The sequence below is a fragment of the Mustelus asterias genome, chromosome 29 (genome assembly GCF_964213995.1).
Source record: "Mustelus asterias chromosome 29, sMusAst1.hap1.1, whole genome shotgun sequence".
NCBI lineage: Eukaryota > Metazoa > Chordata > Chondrichthyes > Carcharhiniformes > Triakidae > Mustelus > Mustelus asterias.
The window spans coordinates 6,946,890-6,967,517 of record NC_135829.1 but is presented as its reverse complement, the minus strand read 5'-3'; the positions used below and the strand labels follow the sequence as shown (position 1 = coordinate 6,967,517).

Genomic DNA, 20,628 nt, shown 5'->3' with positions numbered 1-20,628 from the left:
CGTTCTCCTGCCTTTTCCCCAGAACCCCTCTGTAGACCTTGACATCTTTCCTAAAGCGTGGGATCATCGGAATGTGTTTGGGTCTATCAGGCCCAGACATTGGGTTGTACAAAGAACAAAGAACAGTACAGCACAGGGACAGGCCCTTCGGCCCCTCAAGCCTGTGCTGATCATGATACCTGCCTAAACTAAAAGCTTATGCACTTACGGAGCCCGTATCCTTCCATTCCCATCCTATTCATGTATTCGTCTAGTTGCCCCTTAAATGCCGCGATCGTACCCGCCCCCACCCCCTCCCCGGGCAGCGCGTCCCAGACATTCCCCACCCTCTGTGCAAAAAAACTTGCCTCGCACATCTCCTCTAAACTTTTCCCCACGCACCTTAAACCCATGTCCCCGAGTACTTGACTTTTCTACCTGAGGAAAGAGTTTCTGACTATCCACTCTGTCCATGCCACTCATAATCTTGTAAACCTCTATCAGGTCACCCCTCAACCTCCATCGCTCCAGTGAGAACAAACCGAGTTTATCCAACCTCTCCTCATAGCTAATGCCCTCCAGGCCAGGCAATTATCCTGGTAAACCTCTTCTGTACCCTCTCTAAAGCATCCACATCCTTCTGGTAGTGTGGCGACCAGAATTGTACACAATATTCTAAATGAGGCCTAACCAAGGTTCTGTACAGCTGCAGCATGACCTGCAAGTTTTTATACTCAATGTCCTGACCAATGAAGGCAAGCATGCCGTATGCCTTCTTGACTACTTTTTCCACCTGCATTGCCATTTTCATTGACGACTGTTAGTCTAGCACGATGCCAGATGGTCGAGACAAGATGGATCACGGAAAGGGCCAAAGCTGGACATCTTGCATTTGAATGCAATCAAAAAAGAACAAAATAAATAGCAGAAACTTCAGCAAAATGTAACACTGAAACTTTGTACATTTTCTTCTACGCGGAGAAGGCAGGGTTGGAGAGCCAGTGCAGACACGATGGGCCAAATGGCCTTCTTCTGCACCCTAAGAATTCTTTTAAAGTTTATTTATTAGAGTCACAAGTAGACTTAAATTAACGCTGCAATGACATTACTGTGAAATTCCCCTAGTCGCCACACTCCGGCACCTGTTCGGGTACACTGAGGGAGAATTTAGCACGGCCAATGCATCCTAACCAGCATGTCTTTTGGACTGTGGGAGGAAACCAGAGCACCCGGAGGAAACCCACGCAGACACGGGGAGAACGTGCAAACTCCACACAGACAATGACCCAAGGCCCGAATTGAACCCAGGTCCCTGGTGCTGTGAGGCGGCAGTGCTAACCACTGTGCCACCATGCCACCCGACAATTCTGTGCTTGTGGGCTGGATTTTCGGGCCATTGGCCAGCAGTGGGGATCTTCCAGTCCCGCTCACCGCTTGACAATCACCAGGCAGATGTGTTCCCTTCCTGTGGGGGAATACTGCTGCCTCACAGCGCCAGGTACCCGGGTTCAATTCTGGCCTCGGGTCACTGACTGTGTGGAGTTTCTTTCTTTCTCTATGAACGGTATGCTTTGTCTGTGTAGCATGGAAGAAACAATACTTTTCACTGTATACTAATACATGTGACAATAATAAATCAAATCAAATCAGACGGTACTTACCAAATCCTAACCATTTGCTGTGTAAATAGTTTTCCCCCCATGTTGGTCTCTCACTGGAAAGGAGGACTAGGGTTTTCGAAGGGATTCCTTTCCCTCTTGCGAATTGACGCCTGGTCTGCCATAAGGTTCAGGGCTGGGGCCTCAGCTCCGTACAATTCATCACAGCGATTTGGAAGAAAGCTATGGGAGGTAGACTTGCTGGCGGCAAAAAGACAGTTAGGAAAGTAAGTTGTGACGAGGACATAAGGAGGCTACAAAGAGATAAAGATAGGTTATGTGAGTGGGCAAAGATCCAGCCAATGGAACAGGTGAAATTGTCCATTTTGGAAGGATGTATAAAAAAAAGAAGCATGTTATCTAAATGGTGAGAAATTGCAGAGCTCTGAGATACAGAGGGATCTGGGCATCCTAGTGCATGAATCGCAAAAGGTTAGTATGCAGATACAGCAAAGAGAATGTTATTGTCTATTGCAATGGGAATTGAATGTTCTATGGGGCATTGGTGAGAGCCACATCTGGAGTACTGTGTATGGTATTGTCTTCACGTTTAAGGAAAGGGCGGCACGGTAGCACAGTGGTTAGCACTGCTGCCTCACAGCGCCAGGGACCCGGGTTCGATTCCCGGCTTGGGTCATTGTCTGTGTGGAATTTGCACATTCTCCCCGTGTCTGAGTGGGTTTCCTCCGGGTGCTCCGGTTTCTTCCCACGCTCGAAAGATGTGCGGGTTGGGTGGGTTGGTCATGCTAAATTGCCCCTTAGTGTCAGGGGGACTAGCTAGGGTAAATGCATGGGGTTATGGGGATAGGGACTGGGTGGAATTGTGGTCGGTGCAGACTCGATGGGCCAAATTGCCTCCTTCTGCACTGTAGGGATTCTATATGTGTGCATGCAGTTCAGAGAAGGTTTACTGGGATTAAGGCTAGACTCGGAGGGCCGAGTGGCCTACTCCTGCTCCAAATATATATGTTTCCATTGTCCAAGGCATGTGTGGATAGGATCTGGAATGCGCCGAGTGACGGAGTGGTGGAGGCAGATTCAATCGAGGCACTCGGGAGGGAACTGGATTGTTCTCTGAAAAGGAAAGTGTGCAGGGTTACGGGGAAAAAGGCCAAGAAATGGCGCTCAATTAATTGGAAAAGCAATGCCTTTGAGCCGTATATTTGGAGACAGGATGCTCCGTCTGGCCTCTTTCTGTGCTGTAACCATTCTGTTGTCCTACGATTCATTGCCCGGAAGTAGGGAGTTCCTCATCAAATAAGGGCGGGAATGAGTCTGGGGAACGCCAAAGGTTTCCAGGTGAATTCCGAGGGGAAGCACAGTCAGCAGGAACTGGTGCTTGTTCCTCTCGCCTGTTGTGGTTGTTTGATGATGTCGGTTCACCGAGGGTATTGTGTATTGCAGGTGTTTGATGGTGCAGTCATCATCCTATCCTTGGCTCCCATGGTGGCTTCAACTGTAGCGAACGGACCCAGCAGCCCCTGGGACGCCATCAGCCTCATCATCACCCTCCGCATCTGGAAGGTCAAGCGCATCATTGATGGTGAGTGTGTAACATTGACTGTAATATTGACTGTAATATTGACTGTAACAGAATTGATGGTGAGTGTTGAAGCATTGAGTGTAATAGAGTCATAGAGGTTTACAGCATGGAATCAGGCCCTTCGACCCAACTTGTCCATGCCGCCCCTTTTTTTAATCCCTAAGCTAGTCCCAATTGCCCGTGTTTGGCCCATATCCCTCTATACCCATCTTACCAATGTAATTGTCCAAACACTTTTTAAAAGACAAAATTGAACCCGCCTCTACTACTGCCTCTGGACACTTTTGTATCTCTCCCCTCTCACCTTAAACTATGCTCTCTAGTTTTGGACTCCCCTACCTTTGGGAAAAGATATTGACTATCTAGCTGATCTGTGCCCCTCATTATTTTATAGACCTCTATAAGGTCACCCCTCAGCCTCCTACGCTCCAGAGAAAAAAGTCCCAGCCCATCCAGCCTCTCCTTATAACTCAATCCATCAAGTCCCGGTAGCATCCTAGTAAATCTTTTCTGCACTCTTTCTAGTTTAATAATATCCTTTCTATAATAGGGTGACCAGAACTGTACACAGTATTCCAAGTGTGGCCTTACCAATGTCATGTACAACTTCAACAAGACATCCCAACTCCTGTATTCAATGTTCTGACCGATGAAACCAAGCATGCCAAATGCCTTTTTCACCACTCTGTCCACCTGTGACTCCACTTTCAAGGAGCTATGAACCTGTACCCCTAGATCTCTTTGTTCTGTAACTCTCCCCAACGCCCTGCCATTAACTGAGTAAGTCCTGCCCTGGTTCGATCTACCAAAATGCATCACTGTTGACTGTAACATTGACTGTAATATTATTGATAGTGAGTGTGAAGCATTGACTGTAACATTGGTGAGTCAGTTCGATTTCATTGCCGATTGACTTTTCGATTATTACCTCGGGGGCGGGGTGGGGGGGTGGTTTGCCTTTGCTACATGACATTGGAAAAAAGACTTTGCATTTTTATATATCACCTTTCGCAACCTCGGACTGTGTGTAGATGTCATAAAATAGAATTTTCTAGACAAAGAAAAAGACCAAGGTATATCTACCTTGTTCATCTTTTAGACATCCAGGTAGTCACGTGGTACAGCGAAATTGGAGTTATCGATAATCATCCAGGGATTGATCTCGATCAGAAAGTCCACAACAGACAAGAAATGTGGAAATGAATGGGCCATGAAATGGGCAATAAATACTGGCCAGCCAGCGACACCCATGTCCTACGAATGAATTAAAAAATCCCCCAATTGTCAGAGCTTTGGGAATCATAGAATCCCTACAGTGCAGAAGGAGGCCATTCGGCCCATCAAGTTTGCACCGACAACAATCCCACCCAGGCCCTATCCCCATAATCCCATGCATTTACCCTAGCTCGTCCCCCTTGACACTAAGGGACAATTTAGCATGGCCAATCCACCTAAGCCGCACATCTTTGGACACTAAGAGGCAATTTAACATGGTCAGTCCACCTAACCTGCACATCTTTAGACACTAAGGGGCAATTTAGCATGGCCAATCCACTTAACCCGCACGTCTTTGGACTGTGGGAGGAAACCGGAGCACCTGGAGGAAACCCATGCAGACACGGGGGAGAATGTGCAAACTCCACACAGACAGTGACCCAAACCGGGAATTGAACCCGGGTCCCCGGCGCTGTGAGGCAGCAGTGCTAACCCACTGTGCCACCCTTTTTTTCCCTTTTTTAAATCCAGCGCATCAGTCAGTCAATCAGGAACCAGAGGCCCAAGGACACCTGTCTGAGGCTACTATATTTTGATTTTGGTTCGTGGGACGTGAGCATTGCTGGCCATCTCTAATTGCCCTCTGAGTGTCACTCTAGATCACTGCAGAGGCAGTTCAGTGTCAGCCATATTGCTGAGGGTCTAAAGGCAGATGTAGGCCAGGCCCGGTAAGGATGGGCAGATTTCCTTCCCTGGGTTTTTAACCACAGGCTGAAAGTTTCTCGTCACCACTGAGGAGATCAGTATCTTAGTGAACATTTACTAATCAATTGAATTTAAAATGTCTGCCTGACGAATAAAGAAATAAAATAAATAGATTACTAACCCGATACCATTCCCACTGTGCCAAAATCACCTCACGCCACAGCTCAAGTTAGTTTTTTGAAGAATATTTCTCAAACATCAGGGGTGATGTCAGGAGCCATTTATTCACACATTGGGTAGCGGGAATTTGGAATTCCTCAATCCTGTTGTTGTGTCTGGAAGCCACTTCAATATTTCCAAACTGGGATTGATAGACATTTGCTGAGTTGTTGGGCGGGTTTTGACGACCTCGCTCGTCCCAAAACCGTAAAATCCCGCCTGAGGTCAACGGACCTTCCCATTGTCCAGCCCTCCCCCGCCCGCTCCGATTCCCGTGGGGGGCAGGGCAGTACTATTCCGGCCATGGTACAGAAAGGAAGTGGGTGGATGGGGTTAGGATGCAGATAGGCCGTGATCGAACTGGACAGAAGAGCGGGCAGGAGGGGATGAATGGCCTCCTCCCATTCCTACGTGCTGCCAGTTGAGAACAGGTTCATGCACAACTGTGATGGTGTCTTCGCTGGAAGACATTGGGGTGAATCGGTCAAAAAGTCATTCGGCCATTTTAAATCCAGCTGCCCCGCACAGCAACACTAGATTGGGGTAGAGGGGGGGAGGGGCGACCTTAATTATTTCAGCGAGGGACTTCCATCGCTCAGGGGACAGGAGGTCATCCCACCCCCCCCCACAGGCCCCCAGGGACAGGAAGTCCCACCCCTCACAGGCCCCAGCGACAGGAGGTCCCACCCTCCATTGGCCCCAGGGACAGGAAGTCCCACCCTCAGGGGATGGGAAGTCCCACCCCCCCCCCCTCCACAGGCCCCAGTGACAGGAAGTCCCACCCTCCACAGGCCCCAGGGACAGGAAGTCTCCCCCCCTCCCCCCCCCGCCCGAGAGCTGTTGGCCAATCTGATTGGCTGGCAACCCTGAGGCCCCCGCAGTGAGTAATGGCCCCCTGCTGGGATGGCGAGGGGAGGAGGAAGGTGTCTCCTGTAGGTTTTAGTCAGACAGCGAGTGGAGACTCCAGTGAGGGGGTGGGGGTGGTAAAGAGAGAGTTGGTGGTTGGGTTTTAGAGGCACAAAGTGGAGGGGGTGGGGCGGGAGCCGGGGAGGGGATTACCATCCTGGGTGGCGTGCACCCACCTCCCCCCAAGTGGGCATAGGACGATACCCCAAAGAAGGTAACTACTCCCCCCCCACCACACACCTTCCTTCCTGACAGAGGCCTGTGTTGTCAATGCTGCACCTCCCCCCCCCCCCCGTCTCCCCGTCACTCCTGGCCAGAAACAAAATGGCGACGGAAGAGGATTGCGGCCTTTCAGGGCAGTTAAAGGCCCTCAATAGGCTAAAGGTGGCTGTCTGATGTCTTCCCCTAATATGAGGTGGGGGTGGGAGGAAATCGGTGAGCTGGCCACCCACTTCATTTTACTTCCCCGCGCCCCCCACCCTGTCTTCAAATGTAGGGGCACCATTGCAGCGCTGCCATGGGACTTGTCCAATCAGAGATGTGATTTTGTAAGAACAAAGAACAGTAGAGCACAGGAACAGGCCCTTCGGCCCTGCAAGCCTGTGCCGATCGTGCTGCCCCAACAAAGCTGCAAAAAAAACACCTTCTGCCCTTACGTGGTCCGTATCCCTCTATTCCCTCCCTATTCATGTACCCGGCACGGCGGCACAGTGGTTAGCACTGCTGCCTCACAGCGCCAGGGACCCGGGTTCGATTCCCGGCTTGGGTCACTGTCTGTGTGGAGTTTGCACATTCTCCCCGTGTCTGCGTGGGTTTCCTCCGGGTGCTCCGGTTTCCTCCCACAGTCGGAAAGACGTGCTGGTTAGGGTGCGTTGACCCGAACAGGCGCCGGAATGTGGCGACTAGGGGAATTTCACAGTAACTTCATTGCAGTGTTAATGTAAGGCTACTTGTGACTAATAAATAAACTTTACTTTACTTTACCCATCCAGATGCCTCTTAAATGTTGCTAATGTGCCTGCTTCCACCACCTCCTCTGGCAGCGCGTTCCAGGCACCCACCACTCTCTGTGTGAAAAACTTCCCCCGCACATCTCCCTTCAACTTTTCCCCTTTCATCTTGAACCTGTGCCCCTTGTAATTGACACTTCCACCCTGGGGAAAAGCCTCTGGCTATCCACCCTGTCTGTGCCTCTCATCATTTTGTAGACCTCTATCAGGTCTCCCCTCAGTCTCCAATGAGAAGAGAAGCATTGAGCAAATTAACAAATAAAAACCCCACCCTTGGCTCCAGGCAGCTGACGTAAACCTGCCCTCAGCTGGTTAATACGTATCAGTCCAGTCGAAATGCTGATAGGTTTATTTATAATTGTCACAAGTAGGCTTACATTAACACTGCAATGAAGTTACTGTGAAAATCCCCCTCGTCCCCACACTCCTGTTCGGGTACACTGAGGGAGAATTTAGCACAGCCGATGCACCCTAACCAGCGCGTCTTTCGGACTGTGGGAGGAAACCAGAGCACCCGGAGGAAACCCACGCAGACACGGGGAGAACGTGCAGACTCCACACAGACAGTGACCCGAGCCAGAACTGAACCTGGGTCCCTGGTGCTGTGAGGCAGCAGTGCTAACCCACTGTGCCACCGTGCTTGTCCCAATCTTGCCCAATTTCAGAAATACCCTGCGACTGTTGCATTCCGCAAGTTAAGAACTGGTCCCGGGATACGGAAAGTGCTGTGACAGCAAGTTATATTGGGCAGAAAGAGCTGTTATCCAGCTCCAATTAATTGGCAGGTTTTCAATGGAAAAATCACCCTAGTTGTGTGTCTCTCGACTGAACAATCAATTTGGCGATAACACACTCACAAATCTTCATTTTACACTCAGTAATTCTAATTGGATTCCTGCAGAAAATCAGTCTGCAAGTAGCTCGATAAATGGTCCGAGGCAGGCCTTACTGATAATCAGCCAGAGGTGCTGACACTTCTGGATGTGTGATCCCACTGTGCTGTCTCCTCATCTACAAGTCTGCTGCTCAAACCCAAGCCTTTACCTTGAGTGACGGCAGGTACTCCATTCATAAAGGCAGACCACGCACTCCTGTTCTCCTTCCACTTACTCCCCGCATCAGCATAGGTTTCCTCCGGGTGCTCCGGTTTCCTCCCACAATCCAAAGATCTGCAGGTTAGGTGGATTGGCCATGCTAAATTGCCCCCTAGTGTCCAAAGATGTGCAGGTTAGTTGGATTGACCATGCTAAATTGCCCCTTAGTGTCCACGGGATGGCACGGTGGCACAGTGGGTTAGCACTGCTGCCTCACAGCGCCAGGGACCCGGGTTCGATTCCCGGCTTGGGTCACTGTCTGTGTGGAGTCTGCACGTTCTCCCCGTGTCTGCGTGGGTTTCCTCCGGGTGCTCCGGTTTCCTCCCACAGTCCCAAAAACGTGCTGGTTAAGAGCATTGACCGTGGTAAATTTTCCCTCAGTGTACCCGAACAGGAGTGTGGTGACTAGGGGATTTTCACAGTTACTTCATTGCAGTGTTAATGTAGCCATGATGTGCAGGTGCCGGCGTTGGACTGGGGTGGGCACAGTAAGAAGTCTCACAACACCAGGTTAAAGTCCAACAGGTTTATTTGGAACACGAGCTTTCGGAGCGCAGCTCCTTCATCAGGTGAGTCTCTCCTGAAGAAGGAGCAGTGCTCCGAAAGCTCGTGAATCCAAACAAACCTGTTGGACTTTAACCTGGTGCTGTGAGACTTCTTACTGTGTTAATGTAAGCCTACTTGTGACAATAATAAATAAACTAAAAAAAAGATGCAGGCATATTTGTTTGTCAGCAGTGATGACAACAACCGTGACTTACATTTATATAACACCTTTAAACAAAATGGGGAATTCTTGTGGCGCAGTGGGTTAGTGTCCCTGCCTCTGAGCCAGAAGCTCTGGGTTCGAGTACCACCCCAGGACCTGATGGTTAAGGAAGGTGCGTTCATAACGCGGCCAAACAGGCTGAACGTCAACCTGGAAATCCTTCCAATGGCTGGCGGTAAGAGTGGGAGAGATTCCTGGGTCAGCCACGCTTGATGTGGAGTGGCGCCCCTCAAGCCATAAGCCCCCTGGCAACAGACTAGTGACCTCTTCCAGGAATGACTAGCTATGGAAACAGACAAACATCTGCCTTAAAGCGTCACGAGGTGCGGGAAGAGAATTGGAATTGAGCAGATTGGAAAGTCACAAGGTGCATCTCAGGAACATTGTAAAGCAAACATATGGCATTGAAACATAGAAGGAGATATTTCCAAGTCTGCTAACCACACAGAACTTGGTGGGGGTGTGAGCAGTGAGGAGGATGTTGAGAAGTTACATGGCAGATGTAGTATAATGTGGACAAATGTGAGGTTATCCACTTTGGTAGCAATAATAGGAAGATTATTATTTGAATGGGTGTAAATTGAGAGAGGTGGATACTCAGCGAGACCTTGGAGTCCTCGTGCATCAGTCGCTGAAAGTAAGCGTGCAGGTACAGCAGGCAGTAAAGAAGGCAAATGGTATGCTAGCCTTCATAGCGAGAGGATTTGAGTATAGGGATAGGGATGTTTTGGTGCAATTGTACAGGGCGTTGGTGAGGCCACACCTGGAGTATTGTGTGCAGTTTTGGTCTCCTTATCTGAGGAAGGATGTCCTTGCTATAGAGGGAGCACAGCGAAGGTTTACCAGGCTGATTCCTGGGATGGCAGGTCTGTCATATGAGGAGAGATCAAGTCGGTTAGGATTATATTCACTGGAGTTTAGAAGAGTGAGAGGGGATCTCATAGAAACTTATAAAATTCCAACAGGATTAGACAGAATAGATTCAGAAAGAATGTTCCCGATGGTGGGGGAGTCCAGAACTAGGGGTCATAGTTTGAGGATAAGGGGTAAACCTTTTAGAACTGAGGTGAGGAGAAATTTCTTCACCCAGAGGGTGGTGAATGTGTGGTAGTTGAGTGATTTGAAACATTGTGTGATTTCAAAAAGTAATTATGTTTTAAGTATATTTATTAGTGTCACAAGTAAGGCTTACATTAACACTGCAATGAAGTTATTGTGAAAATCCCCTAGTCGCCACACTCCTGTTCGGGTACACTGAGGGAGAATTTAGCACGGCCAATGCACCCTAACCAGCACGTCTTTCAGACTGTGGGAGGAAACTGGAGCATCCGGAGGAAACCCACGCAGATGTGTGGGGAGCGTGCAAACCAGCCTCCCATCCATTGACTCTGTCTACACTTCCCGCTGCCTTGGCAAAGCAGCCAGCATAATTAAGGACCCCACGCACCCCGGACATTCTCTCTTCCACCTTCTTCCGTCGGGAAAAAGGTACAAAAGTCTGAGGTCACACTTCAACCGACCTTCTTCCCTGCTGCCGTCAGACTTTTGAGTGGACCTACCTCGCATTAAGTTGATCTTTCTCTACACCCTAGCTATGACTGTAACACTACATTCTGCACTCTCTCCTTTCCTTCTCTATGAACGGTATGCTTTGTCTGTATAGCGCACAAGAAACAATACTTTTCACTGTATGTTAACACATGTGACAATAATAAATCAAATCAAATCCACATAGACGGTGAACCAAGCCAGGGATCGAACCTGGGTCCCTGGCACTGTGAGGCAGCAGCGCTAACCACTGTGCCACCGTGCTGCCCGCATGTGAATTAGATATATTTTAAAGTTTATTTATTAGTGTCACAAGTAGGCTTACATTAACACTGCAATGAAGTTACTGTGAAAATCCCCGAGTTGCCACACTCTGGCGCCTGTTCGGGTACACTGAGGGAGAATTTAGCACGGCCAATGCACCTAACCAGCAGATATAGCTCTTGGGGCTAAAGGAATTAATGGATATGGGAAGGAAGGGGGGGAGATCAGGATATTGAATTTGATGATCAGCCATGATCATAATGAATGGTGCAGCAGGCTCGAAGGGCCGAATGGCCTTCTCCTGCTTCTAGTTTCTATGTAAAGTCTTTCTTTCTTAGCAATGTTTTTTTTGCTTTCCTGACTGTTAGAATCATAGAATCCCTACAGTGCAGAAGGAGGCCATTCAGCCCATCAAGTCTGCACTGACCACAATCCCACCCAGGCCCTATCCCCGTAACCCCTCATATTTACCCTGCTAATCCCTCTGACACTAGGGTCAATTTAGCATGGCCAATCAACCTAACCCGCACATCTTTGGGTGTGGGAGGAAACCGGAACACCTGGAGGAAACCCATACAGACACGGGGCGCCACAGTGGTTAGCACTGCTGCTTCACAGCGCCAGGGATCTGGGTTCAATTCCCAGCTTGGGTCACTGTGGAGTTTGCACATCCTCCCAGTGTCTGCATGGGGTTCCTCCGGGTGCTCCGGTTTCCTCCCACAGTCCAAAGATGTGCAGGTTAAGTGGATTGGCCATGCTAAATTGCCCCTTAGTGCCAGGGGGACTAGCTGGGGGAAATGCCTGGGGTTAAGAGGATAGGGCCTGGGTGAGATTCTGGTCAGATGGGCTGAATGGCCTCCTTCTGCACTGTAGGGATTCTATGAACGTGCAAACTCCACACAGGCTGTGACCCAAGCCGGGAATTGAACCCGGGTCCCTGGCTCTGTGAGGCGGCAGTGCTAACCACTGTGCCACCGTGCCGGTTGACTGTTGCAAAGGCGTGGAGACTGAGGGATAAATCCATTCCTCAACTATTCCGCTTCCTGGACCCAAAAGATTCTCCTGCATTTTCTTTGATTGCAACAACACAGACGATGCTCTCCCACTTGCTGCCCACCCAGCTAAACTCTTCATTAGTGAGCTGATATTTATGAGTGTGCACTTGTTAATCAGCAATTGGATCTGTTCATTAGGAACAAGTGGAATATCATTAACATTTACTCTGCTGTTTATGAGTCTAGCTTAAGAATTAATCAATTTAGATGACAAATTTAAATTCTATCTTTTTCTTTCCAAAGTGTAATTTAAAATTGAACAGTCAACCTTTCAGGAGAGGCACTTCGTGCTGAGGGATCATGTGGACACAAATGTTTCACACAGAGCTGCCGCTCCGCTTGCCAGGAACGCACAGATGCCTTCTGTCACCGAGCGCAGGGGCTGGAGTAGGCCATTCAGCCCCTCAAACCTGTTCCAGCATTTAGTTATGGTAAGTAGTCTCACAGCACCAGGTTAAAGTCCATCAGGTTTATTTGGAATCACGAGCTTTCGGAGCACTGCTCCTTCATCAGGTGGGTGAAGAGTTGGGTTCACAAACAGAGCATATATAGACACAAACTCAATTACAAGATAATGGTTGGAATGTGAGTCTTAACAGGTAATCAAGTCTTTACAGGTGCAGATATGCTGATACGCTGCAGGAAAGGATGTCCCGAGGCACGGTACATTGGGGAGACCATGCAGACGCTACAACAACGGATGAATGGACACCGCTCGACAATCACCAGGCAGGAGTGTTCCCTTCCTGTTGGGGAACACTTCAGCAGTCACGGGCATTTGGCCTCTGATCTTCGGGTAAGCGTTCTCCAAGGCGGCCTTCATGACGCACAACAGCGCAGAATCGCTGAGCAGAGACTGATAGCCAAGTTCCGCACACATGAGGACGGCCTCAACCGGGATCTTGGGTTCATGTCACACTATCTGTAACCCCCACGACTTGCCTGGGCTTGTAAAATCTCACTGACCGTCCTGGCTGGAGACAATACACATCTCTTTAACCTGTGCTTAACGCTCTCTCCACTCACATTGCCTGCACCTGTAAAGACTTGATTACCTGTTAAGACTCGCATTCCAACCATTATCTTGTAATTGAGTTTGTGTCTATATATGCCCTGTTTGTGAACACAACTCTCCACTCACCTGATGAAGGGGCAACGCTCCGAAAGCTCGTGCTACCAAATAAACCTGTTGGACATTAACCTGGTGTTGTGAGACTTCTTACTGTGCCCACCCCAGTCCAACGCCAGCATCTCCACATCATTTAGTTATATTATGGGTGGTATTATCGCGAGGCTATTAGTGCAGAAATTTAGCGAATGTTCTTAGTTGAAGGGTCAGTTACGAGGGAGACACAAGTTAATAGTGAGGGGTGGGAGGTTTAGGGGAGATTTGAGGAAAACCTTTTTTACCCAGAGGGTGGTGAGGCTCTGGAACGCGCTGCCTGGGAGGGTGGTGGAGGCGGGATGCCTCACATCCTTTAAAAAAGTATCTGGATGAGTACTTGGCACATCATAACATTCAAAGCTTTGGGCCAAGTGCTGGCAAGTGGGATCAGGTGGGCAGATTAGGGCATTTCATGCGTCGGTACCGGCTCGATGGGTCGAAGGGCCTTTTCTGCACTGTAGTATTCGTGATTCTGTGATCTGATTCTGGGGGACCCAGGTTCGAACCCCGGCACGGCAGATGGTGGAATTTGAATTCAATAAAAAATATCTGGAATTAAGAATCTACTGATGACCATGCTGTCAGGAAGTATTTCCTCACACAAAGTGTGCCAGAACTCTCTCATAGAATCATAGAAACTCTACAGTGCAGAAGGAGACCATTCGGCCCATCGAGCCTGCACCGACAACAATCCCACCCAGGCCCTATCCCCATAACCCCACTTATTTAACCTACTAGTCCCCCTGACGCTAAGAGCAATTTAGAATGGTCAATCCACCTAACCAGCACATCTTTTGCACTGTGAGAGGAAACCGGAGCACCCGGAGGAAACCCATGCAGACACGGGGAGAACGTGCAGACTCCACACAGACAGTGACCCGAACCGGGAATCGAACCCAGGTCCCTGGTGCTGTGAGGCAGCAATGCTCAGGGAGAGGGGGGGTGTCTATTGACAGTGAGATTGATTGATCGTTATCGGGGTAAGCATATTAAGGGTATGACAGCGAGAAGGAGTTAAGATACAAATCAGACTTTTTTTTATTCATTCGTGGGACATGGGGGTCGCTGGCTGGGCCAGCATTTATTGCCCATCCCTAGTTGCCCTTGGAGGGCAGTTGAGAGTCAACCACATTGCTGTGGCTCTGGAGTCACATGTAGGCCAGACCAGGTAAGGATGGCAGATTTCCTTCCCTAAAGGGAGATTAGTGAACCAGATGGGTTTTTCCGACAATGGTTTCAGGGTCATCAGTAGATTCTTAATTCCAGATATTTTTTAATTGAATTCAGATTCCACCATCTGCCGCGGCGGGATTCGAACCCGGGTCCCCAGAACATTAGCTGAGTTTCTGGATTAATAGTGTAGCGATAGTACCACTAGGCCATCGCCTTTGCTGTAGGTAGTTCTATTAATATATGAATGACGAGGCATTTCCTACAACTTATTATGAAATATTCAGAGTGTATTAAATGTATTTAATCTTATTCATGGGGTCACGGTGGGTGAACAAGCCCGATTTCAATCTCGCGGTCCACTGAGATGAAGGATGGGCAACTCATGCGGCCCCCCTCACTAGCCCAGGTTGGGCATTGCTGATCCAAAGCGAAACAAGAATGACTCATCCCCCAGGAGGAGGGGACCAATGTTCAACAACTTAAAGCATCAACTCAGGACAGATTAGCACCCAACACAACGCCCAATGCCTTGCAAGTTAATCCTCTGAGTTCTTGTATTCTGGCTCCCTCTGCTGGCAGAGCTCGTGGCTAACAAGCCCGCAGCAACTTTTACTCGATACAGGGACTTAGGCTGCATCCGCATCCTTTTCCGTTTCCTTCCCTCGTCCAGACTTGCTGCAGACAATAAGAAACGTGAGCATTTTTAAAAAAAGTTTATTTATTAGTGTCACAAGTCAGGCTTACATTAACACTGCAATGAAGTTACTGTGAAAATCCCCGGCGCCTGTTTGGGACAACACACCCTAACCAGCGCGTCTTTCGGATTGTGGGAGGAAACCGGAGCACCCGGAGGAAACCCACACAGACACGGGGAGAACGTGCAAACTCCACACAGACAGTGACCCAAGCAGGAATCGAACCCAGGTCCCTGGCGCTGTGAGGCAGAAGTGCTAACCACTGTGCCACCATGCTGTATATCCGAAAGTTCTATAATCACAGGCTTGCTAAACTTCCTCTATTTTAATCTCCTATTACAGACTCATAGAATCACCAAATCCCTACAGTGCAGAAGGAGGCCATTCGGCCCATCGGATCTGCACTGACCACAATCCCACTCAGGCCCTATAGCCATAACCCCACACATTTACCCTCGCTAATCCCTCTGACACTAGGGTCAATTTAGCACGGCCAATCCACCTAACCCGCACATCTTTGGAGTGTGGGAGGAAACTGGAGCACTCGGAGGAAACCCACGCAGACACGGGGAGAACGTGCAGACTCCGCACAGACAGTGAACCAAGCCGGGAATCGAACCTGGGTCCCTGGTGCTGTGAGGCAGCAGTGCTAACCGCTGTGCCACCATGCTGCTATTACTGTCACCAGTTCTTTGGGTTTCCTCTCCCCAATCCCCCTTACCTATGACTGCAGCACACAACACATTGTGCCCTCTCTCTCTCTGTATACTCACTGAATGACGGGTTAAGAAAAAAAGGGGGATTTGCATTTATATAGCGCTTCTCTGACCGCAATACACTTTAAAAGTGTCGGAGATCATTCCGAGCTCCACGCCAGCCATTACCTCTTTGGAGAATGTGACCCCACAGTCTCACCCCATGACCCCACTGGGGTCAGAGTTTGTGAAGCTCTGATCTGTATCACACAACATGCCAGCTTATGGCTCAACGGATAGCGTGCTCACAACCAACGCAATACTTTGTTGCAGAGCTGCACATGCGGCCAACACAGGTGCATGCGAGGTTGCATGCATGGCTGCCATCATCACTGGAGGCAATGTACAGCAAGGCGCATGCGTGGTGATCGCTCGAATTGCAAAATATGGGGGCAACATGGTGTGGGTGAGGTGGATTGGCCGTGTTAAATTGCCCTTTAGTATCAGGGGGCTAGCAAGGGTAAATGCATGGGGTTGCGGGGATAGGGCCTGGGGGGGATTGTGGTCGGTGCAGATTCGATGGGCTGAATGGCCCCCTTCTGCACTGTAGGGATTCTATGATTCTATAAGAGGATCATTAAAAAGCTGGCAATATATGCTCACACACTCTCTCCAACAGCCCTGGGATACAAGTGAATTTATAACAGGCACGGAACGAATCCTCACCTGTTCTGGGGTGTTTAACTGAGAAATACCACACTTATAGGGACCAGATCAGAAACTCTAAGATATATTAAGAAGTTAGCCTGGACCCCAACTTTTTCTGATGTTGGCATTAGGGTGAGCGTAAGATGTTTCACTCCAGGTATCATTCAATTAACCCACTCGGAAGATTTTATCAAAATAAATTTTATTTTTAACAACACAATTAAAATATAACAAAAAGAATGACATACCTTTTAGCAATTTAAATACTTAATCGGACACTAGTTAGTCCGCACTTGGACATAGTGTTCAATTCTGGTCGCCACACTACCAGAAGGATGTAGAGGCTTTGGAGAGGGTACAGAAAAGACTTACCAGGATGTTGCCTGGTATGGAGGGCATCAGCTATGAGGAGAGGTTGGAGAAACTTGGTTTGTTCTCACTGGAACGACGGAGGTTGAGGGGCGACCTGATAGAAGTCTACAAGATTATGAGAGGCATGGACAGAGTGGATAGTCAGAAGCTTTTTCCCCAGGGTGGAAGAGTCAATTACTAGGGGGGCACAGGTTTAAGGTGTGAGGGGCAAGGTTTAAAGGAGATGTACGAGGCAGATTTTTTACACAGAGGGTGGTGGGTGCCTGGAACTTGTTGCCGGGGAAGGTAGTGGAAGCGGACACGGTAGTGACTTTTAAGGTCTGTCTTGACAAATACATGAATAGGATGGAAATAGAGGGATATGGTCCCTGGTAGGGTAGGGGGTTTTAGTTCAGCTGGGCAGCATGGGCGGTGCAGGCTTGGAGGGCTGAAGGGCCTGTTCCTGTGCTGTAATTTTCTTTGTTCTTTGTTCTTAAACATGACGAGTTACAATTCTTAACAGCTAGCTATCTCTATAGTTCCAATGTAAGCAGTATCCTCATAGATATAACCTCCTCTTCAGAATCAGCACAAAGCAGATATGCTCACGTGGACGCTAGATTTCCAGCCTTTTAACACCTCTAGACAGAGATCCAGACAGACACCTGACTCTCATACAGCAGCCTTCAGAGAAAGACCCATTCCAAACAGCAGAATCTCTGACAGAGAGATACTTATTTTTTTTTACAGAACCCAATCTCCAAATCTAGAGAGAGAAAGCGAGGCGCTGCTGTCCAACAATTCCAAACAGCAAACTGAGCTTGATTCCTCTGTGTAAGCCTAGCTCCACCCAGTCACCTGATTTCCCTGTCAGTCAACCTCATCATAGCATCATAGAATCATATAGCGCAGAAGAGGCCCTTCAGCCCATCAAGTCCACACCGACACATTAGAAACAGCTAAACTCACACCTAATTCCATCTGCCAGCACTCGGCCCAAAGCCCTGAATGTTATGAAGTGCCAAGTGCTCATCCAGATACTTTTTAAAGGATGTGAGGCAACCCGCCTCTATCACCCTCCCAGGCAGCGCATTCCAGACCATCACCACCCTCTGGGTAAAAAAGTTTTTCCTCACATTCCCCCCTAAACGTCCTATCCCTCACCATGAATCTATGTCCCCTCGTGACTGACCCTTCAACTAAAGGGAACAGCTGCTCCTTAACAACTCTGTCCTAGCCCCTCATAATCTTGTACACCGCGATCAGGCCACCCCCTCAGTCTACTCTGCTCCAATGAAAACAACCCAAGCTTACGCAACCTCTCTTCATAACTTAAATCAAGCCCTACTCTGCAAAGTCCCAGGGGAAAACACTAAAATAACAGACCAGCGTTAGCACAAATTAAAACAAATATTCGAGCAATCAGGAGCTGCTGCAGCAACAACAGAGGCTGCCAGTTACAGACCAAGCGGCACCAGTGTTAAAAAAAAGTCCCTCACAGAAACATGACGCCAATACATATTTTAAAGGCACAGTGTCATCACATTACCCTGTGTAAAACTCCTCACTGCTCCAACCTTGCTTTTCCAGTTCAATCTTTCACTGAAGCTTAGAACTATACCTCTCCTCCTCTTCCCCACAATCTTCAGTCCATTAAGACGCCAGGATTGGCAGCAACTCATTTCGGATTTACACCTTTGTGGTACCCGACATTGTGAGCCTCTGACAGAGAGAGCTTTGATGGATACAGTAGCCTCATGATCCTGGACTGATAACTCCAGGAGTTTAGAATTTAAATCGTGGCCAGTTGGGAAACCGCATTTGATAATCCACGGCTGGTGCCAAATAAAACGATTATAAGAGGTGCCTGAAAAATGCCCAACCGTTTGCCCTTCAGAGAAGGGAATCCCCCATAAATACACTCACCAAGAACCTCTCACCCTCCAGGTGAGAGGGGAGAATTCCACCCAGTAGTGTGGTCTATACAAAACCGGACTTAGTTGCCACTGGAAGTAGTTTCACAACACCAGGTTAAAGTCCAACAGGTTTATTTGGTAATATGAGCTTTTGGAGCATTGCCCCTTCATCAGGTGACTCACCTGATGAAGGGGCAATGTTCTGAAAGCTCGTGCCACCAAAGAAATCTGTTGGACTTTAACCTGGTGTTGTGAGACTACTTACTGTGCCCACCCCAGTCCAACGCCGGCAACTCCACATCTTAGTTGCCACTGGGAGAGAGTTTCTCTTTCTCTACCCAATCAAAAACCCTTCCCAAATTTTGAGCTCCCCTATTCATAGAATCATAGAATCCCTACAGTGCAGAAGGAGGCCATTTGGCCCATCGGGTCTACTCCGACCACAATCCCAGCCAACCCTTATTCCCGTAACCCCACATATTTACCCTGCTAGCCCCCCCTGACACTAGGGTCAATTTATCATGGCCAACCAACCTAACCCTAACCTAACTTACACCTCGGTGTTGTCTGCGGTTCCCCCGGAAGGGTGATCCCGGTATGTAGCAAGAACAACCAGAAGGGGGCAGCTCGCTCTCATTGTTGGGGGTCCCGCGATCTGTGTTGCCCCCCCTCCCCCCCCCATCACTCTGCTGACCTGGCTCTGACAAGCCTGTGACTCTAACTCTTGCAGCTTACGTCCTGCCCGTCAAGGTGGAGATGGAGATGGTGGTCCAGCAATACGAGAAGGCAAAGCAGGTCCGAGAGGAGCAACTCGAACGTCTCACGCAGATTTGCCAAGAACAAGCTGTGAGTATGTCTGCAGACAAAAAAGAACCGGATTTATAAAGTGCCTTTCGCAATCCGGAATACCCCAAAGCGCTTCACTGCCTCACAGCTCCAGGGACCCGGGTTCGATTCTCGGCTCGGGTCACTGTCTGTGCGGAGTTTGCACATTCTCCCCGTGTCTGCGTGGGTTTCCTCCGGGTGCTCCGGTTTCCTCCCACAGTCCAAAGATGTGTAGGTTGGGGGATTGGCCGTGCTAAATTGCCCCTTAGTGTCCAAAGATGTGCGGGTTAGGTGGATTGGCCGTGCTAAATTGCCCCTTAGTGTCCAAAGATGTTCAGGTTAGGTGGATTGACCATGCTAAATTGCCTCTTAGTATCCAAAGATGTGCAGGTTAGGTGGATTGGCCATGCTAAATTGCCCCTTAGTGTCCAAAGATGTGCAGGTTAGGTGGATTGGCCATGCTAAATTGCCCCTTAGTGTCCAAAGATGTGCGGGTTAGGTGGATTGGCCGTGCTAAATTGCCCCTTAGTGTCAGGGGAACAAGCAAGGGAGGCGATGGCCAGTGGTATTATTCCTAGACTATTAGTCCAGAAAACCCAGCTAATGTTCTGGGGACCTGGGTTCGATTCCCACCATGGCAGATGGTGGAATTTGAATTCAATTTTTTTAAATCTGGAATTAAGAATCTACTGATGACCATGAAACCATTGTCGATTGTCGGAAAGACCCATCTGGTTCACTAATGTCCTTTAGGGAATGAAGTCTGCCATCCTTACCTGGTCTGGCCTGTGGCACAGTGGTTGGCACAGTGGTTAGCACAGCTGCCTCACAGCGCCGGGGACCCAGGTTCGCTTCCCAGCTTTGGCTGATTGTCTGTGCGGAGTTTGCACATTCTCCTCGTGTCTGCATGGGTTTCCTCTGGATGCTCCGGTTTCCTCCCACAATCCAAAAGATGTATTGGTTAGGTGCATTGACCGCGCTAAATTCTCCCTCAGTGTACCCGAACAGACCCCGGAGTGTGGCGACTAGGGGATTTTCACAGTAACTTCGTTGCAGTGTTAATGTAAGCCTACTTGTGACAATGATAAACAAACTTAAACTTACATGTGACTCCAGAGCCACAGCAATGTGGTTG

At 49.0% G+C, this 20,628-nt stretch overlaps 1 protein-coding gene across 1 annotated transcript in view; it reads left to right on the top strand.

The window, feature by feature from the left end:
• Nucleotides 1–20,628, top strand: part of tmem266 (transmembrane protein 266) — a 122,673-nt gene that overhangs the window by 67,934 nt on the left and 34,111 nt on the right. The window contains exons 6-7 of the mRNA XM_078200017.1: nucleotides 3,042–3,180; nucleotides 19,399–19,514. Of these exons, the coding sequence (XP_078056143.1) occupies nucleotides 3,042–3,180; nucleotides 19,399–19,514 (255 nt within the window). The remainder of the gene's footprint in view (nucleotides 1–3,041; nucleotides 3,181–19,398; nucleotides 19,515–20,628) is intronic.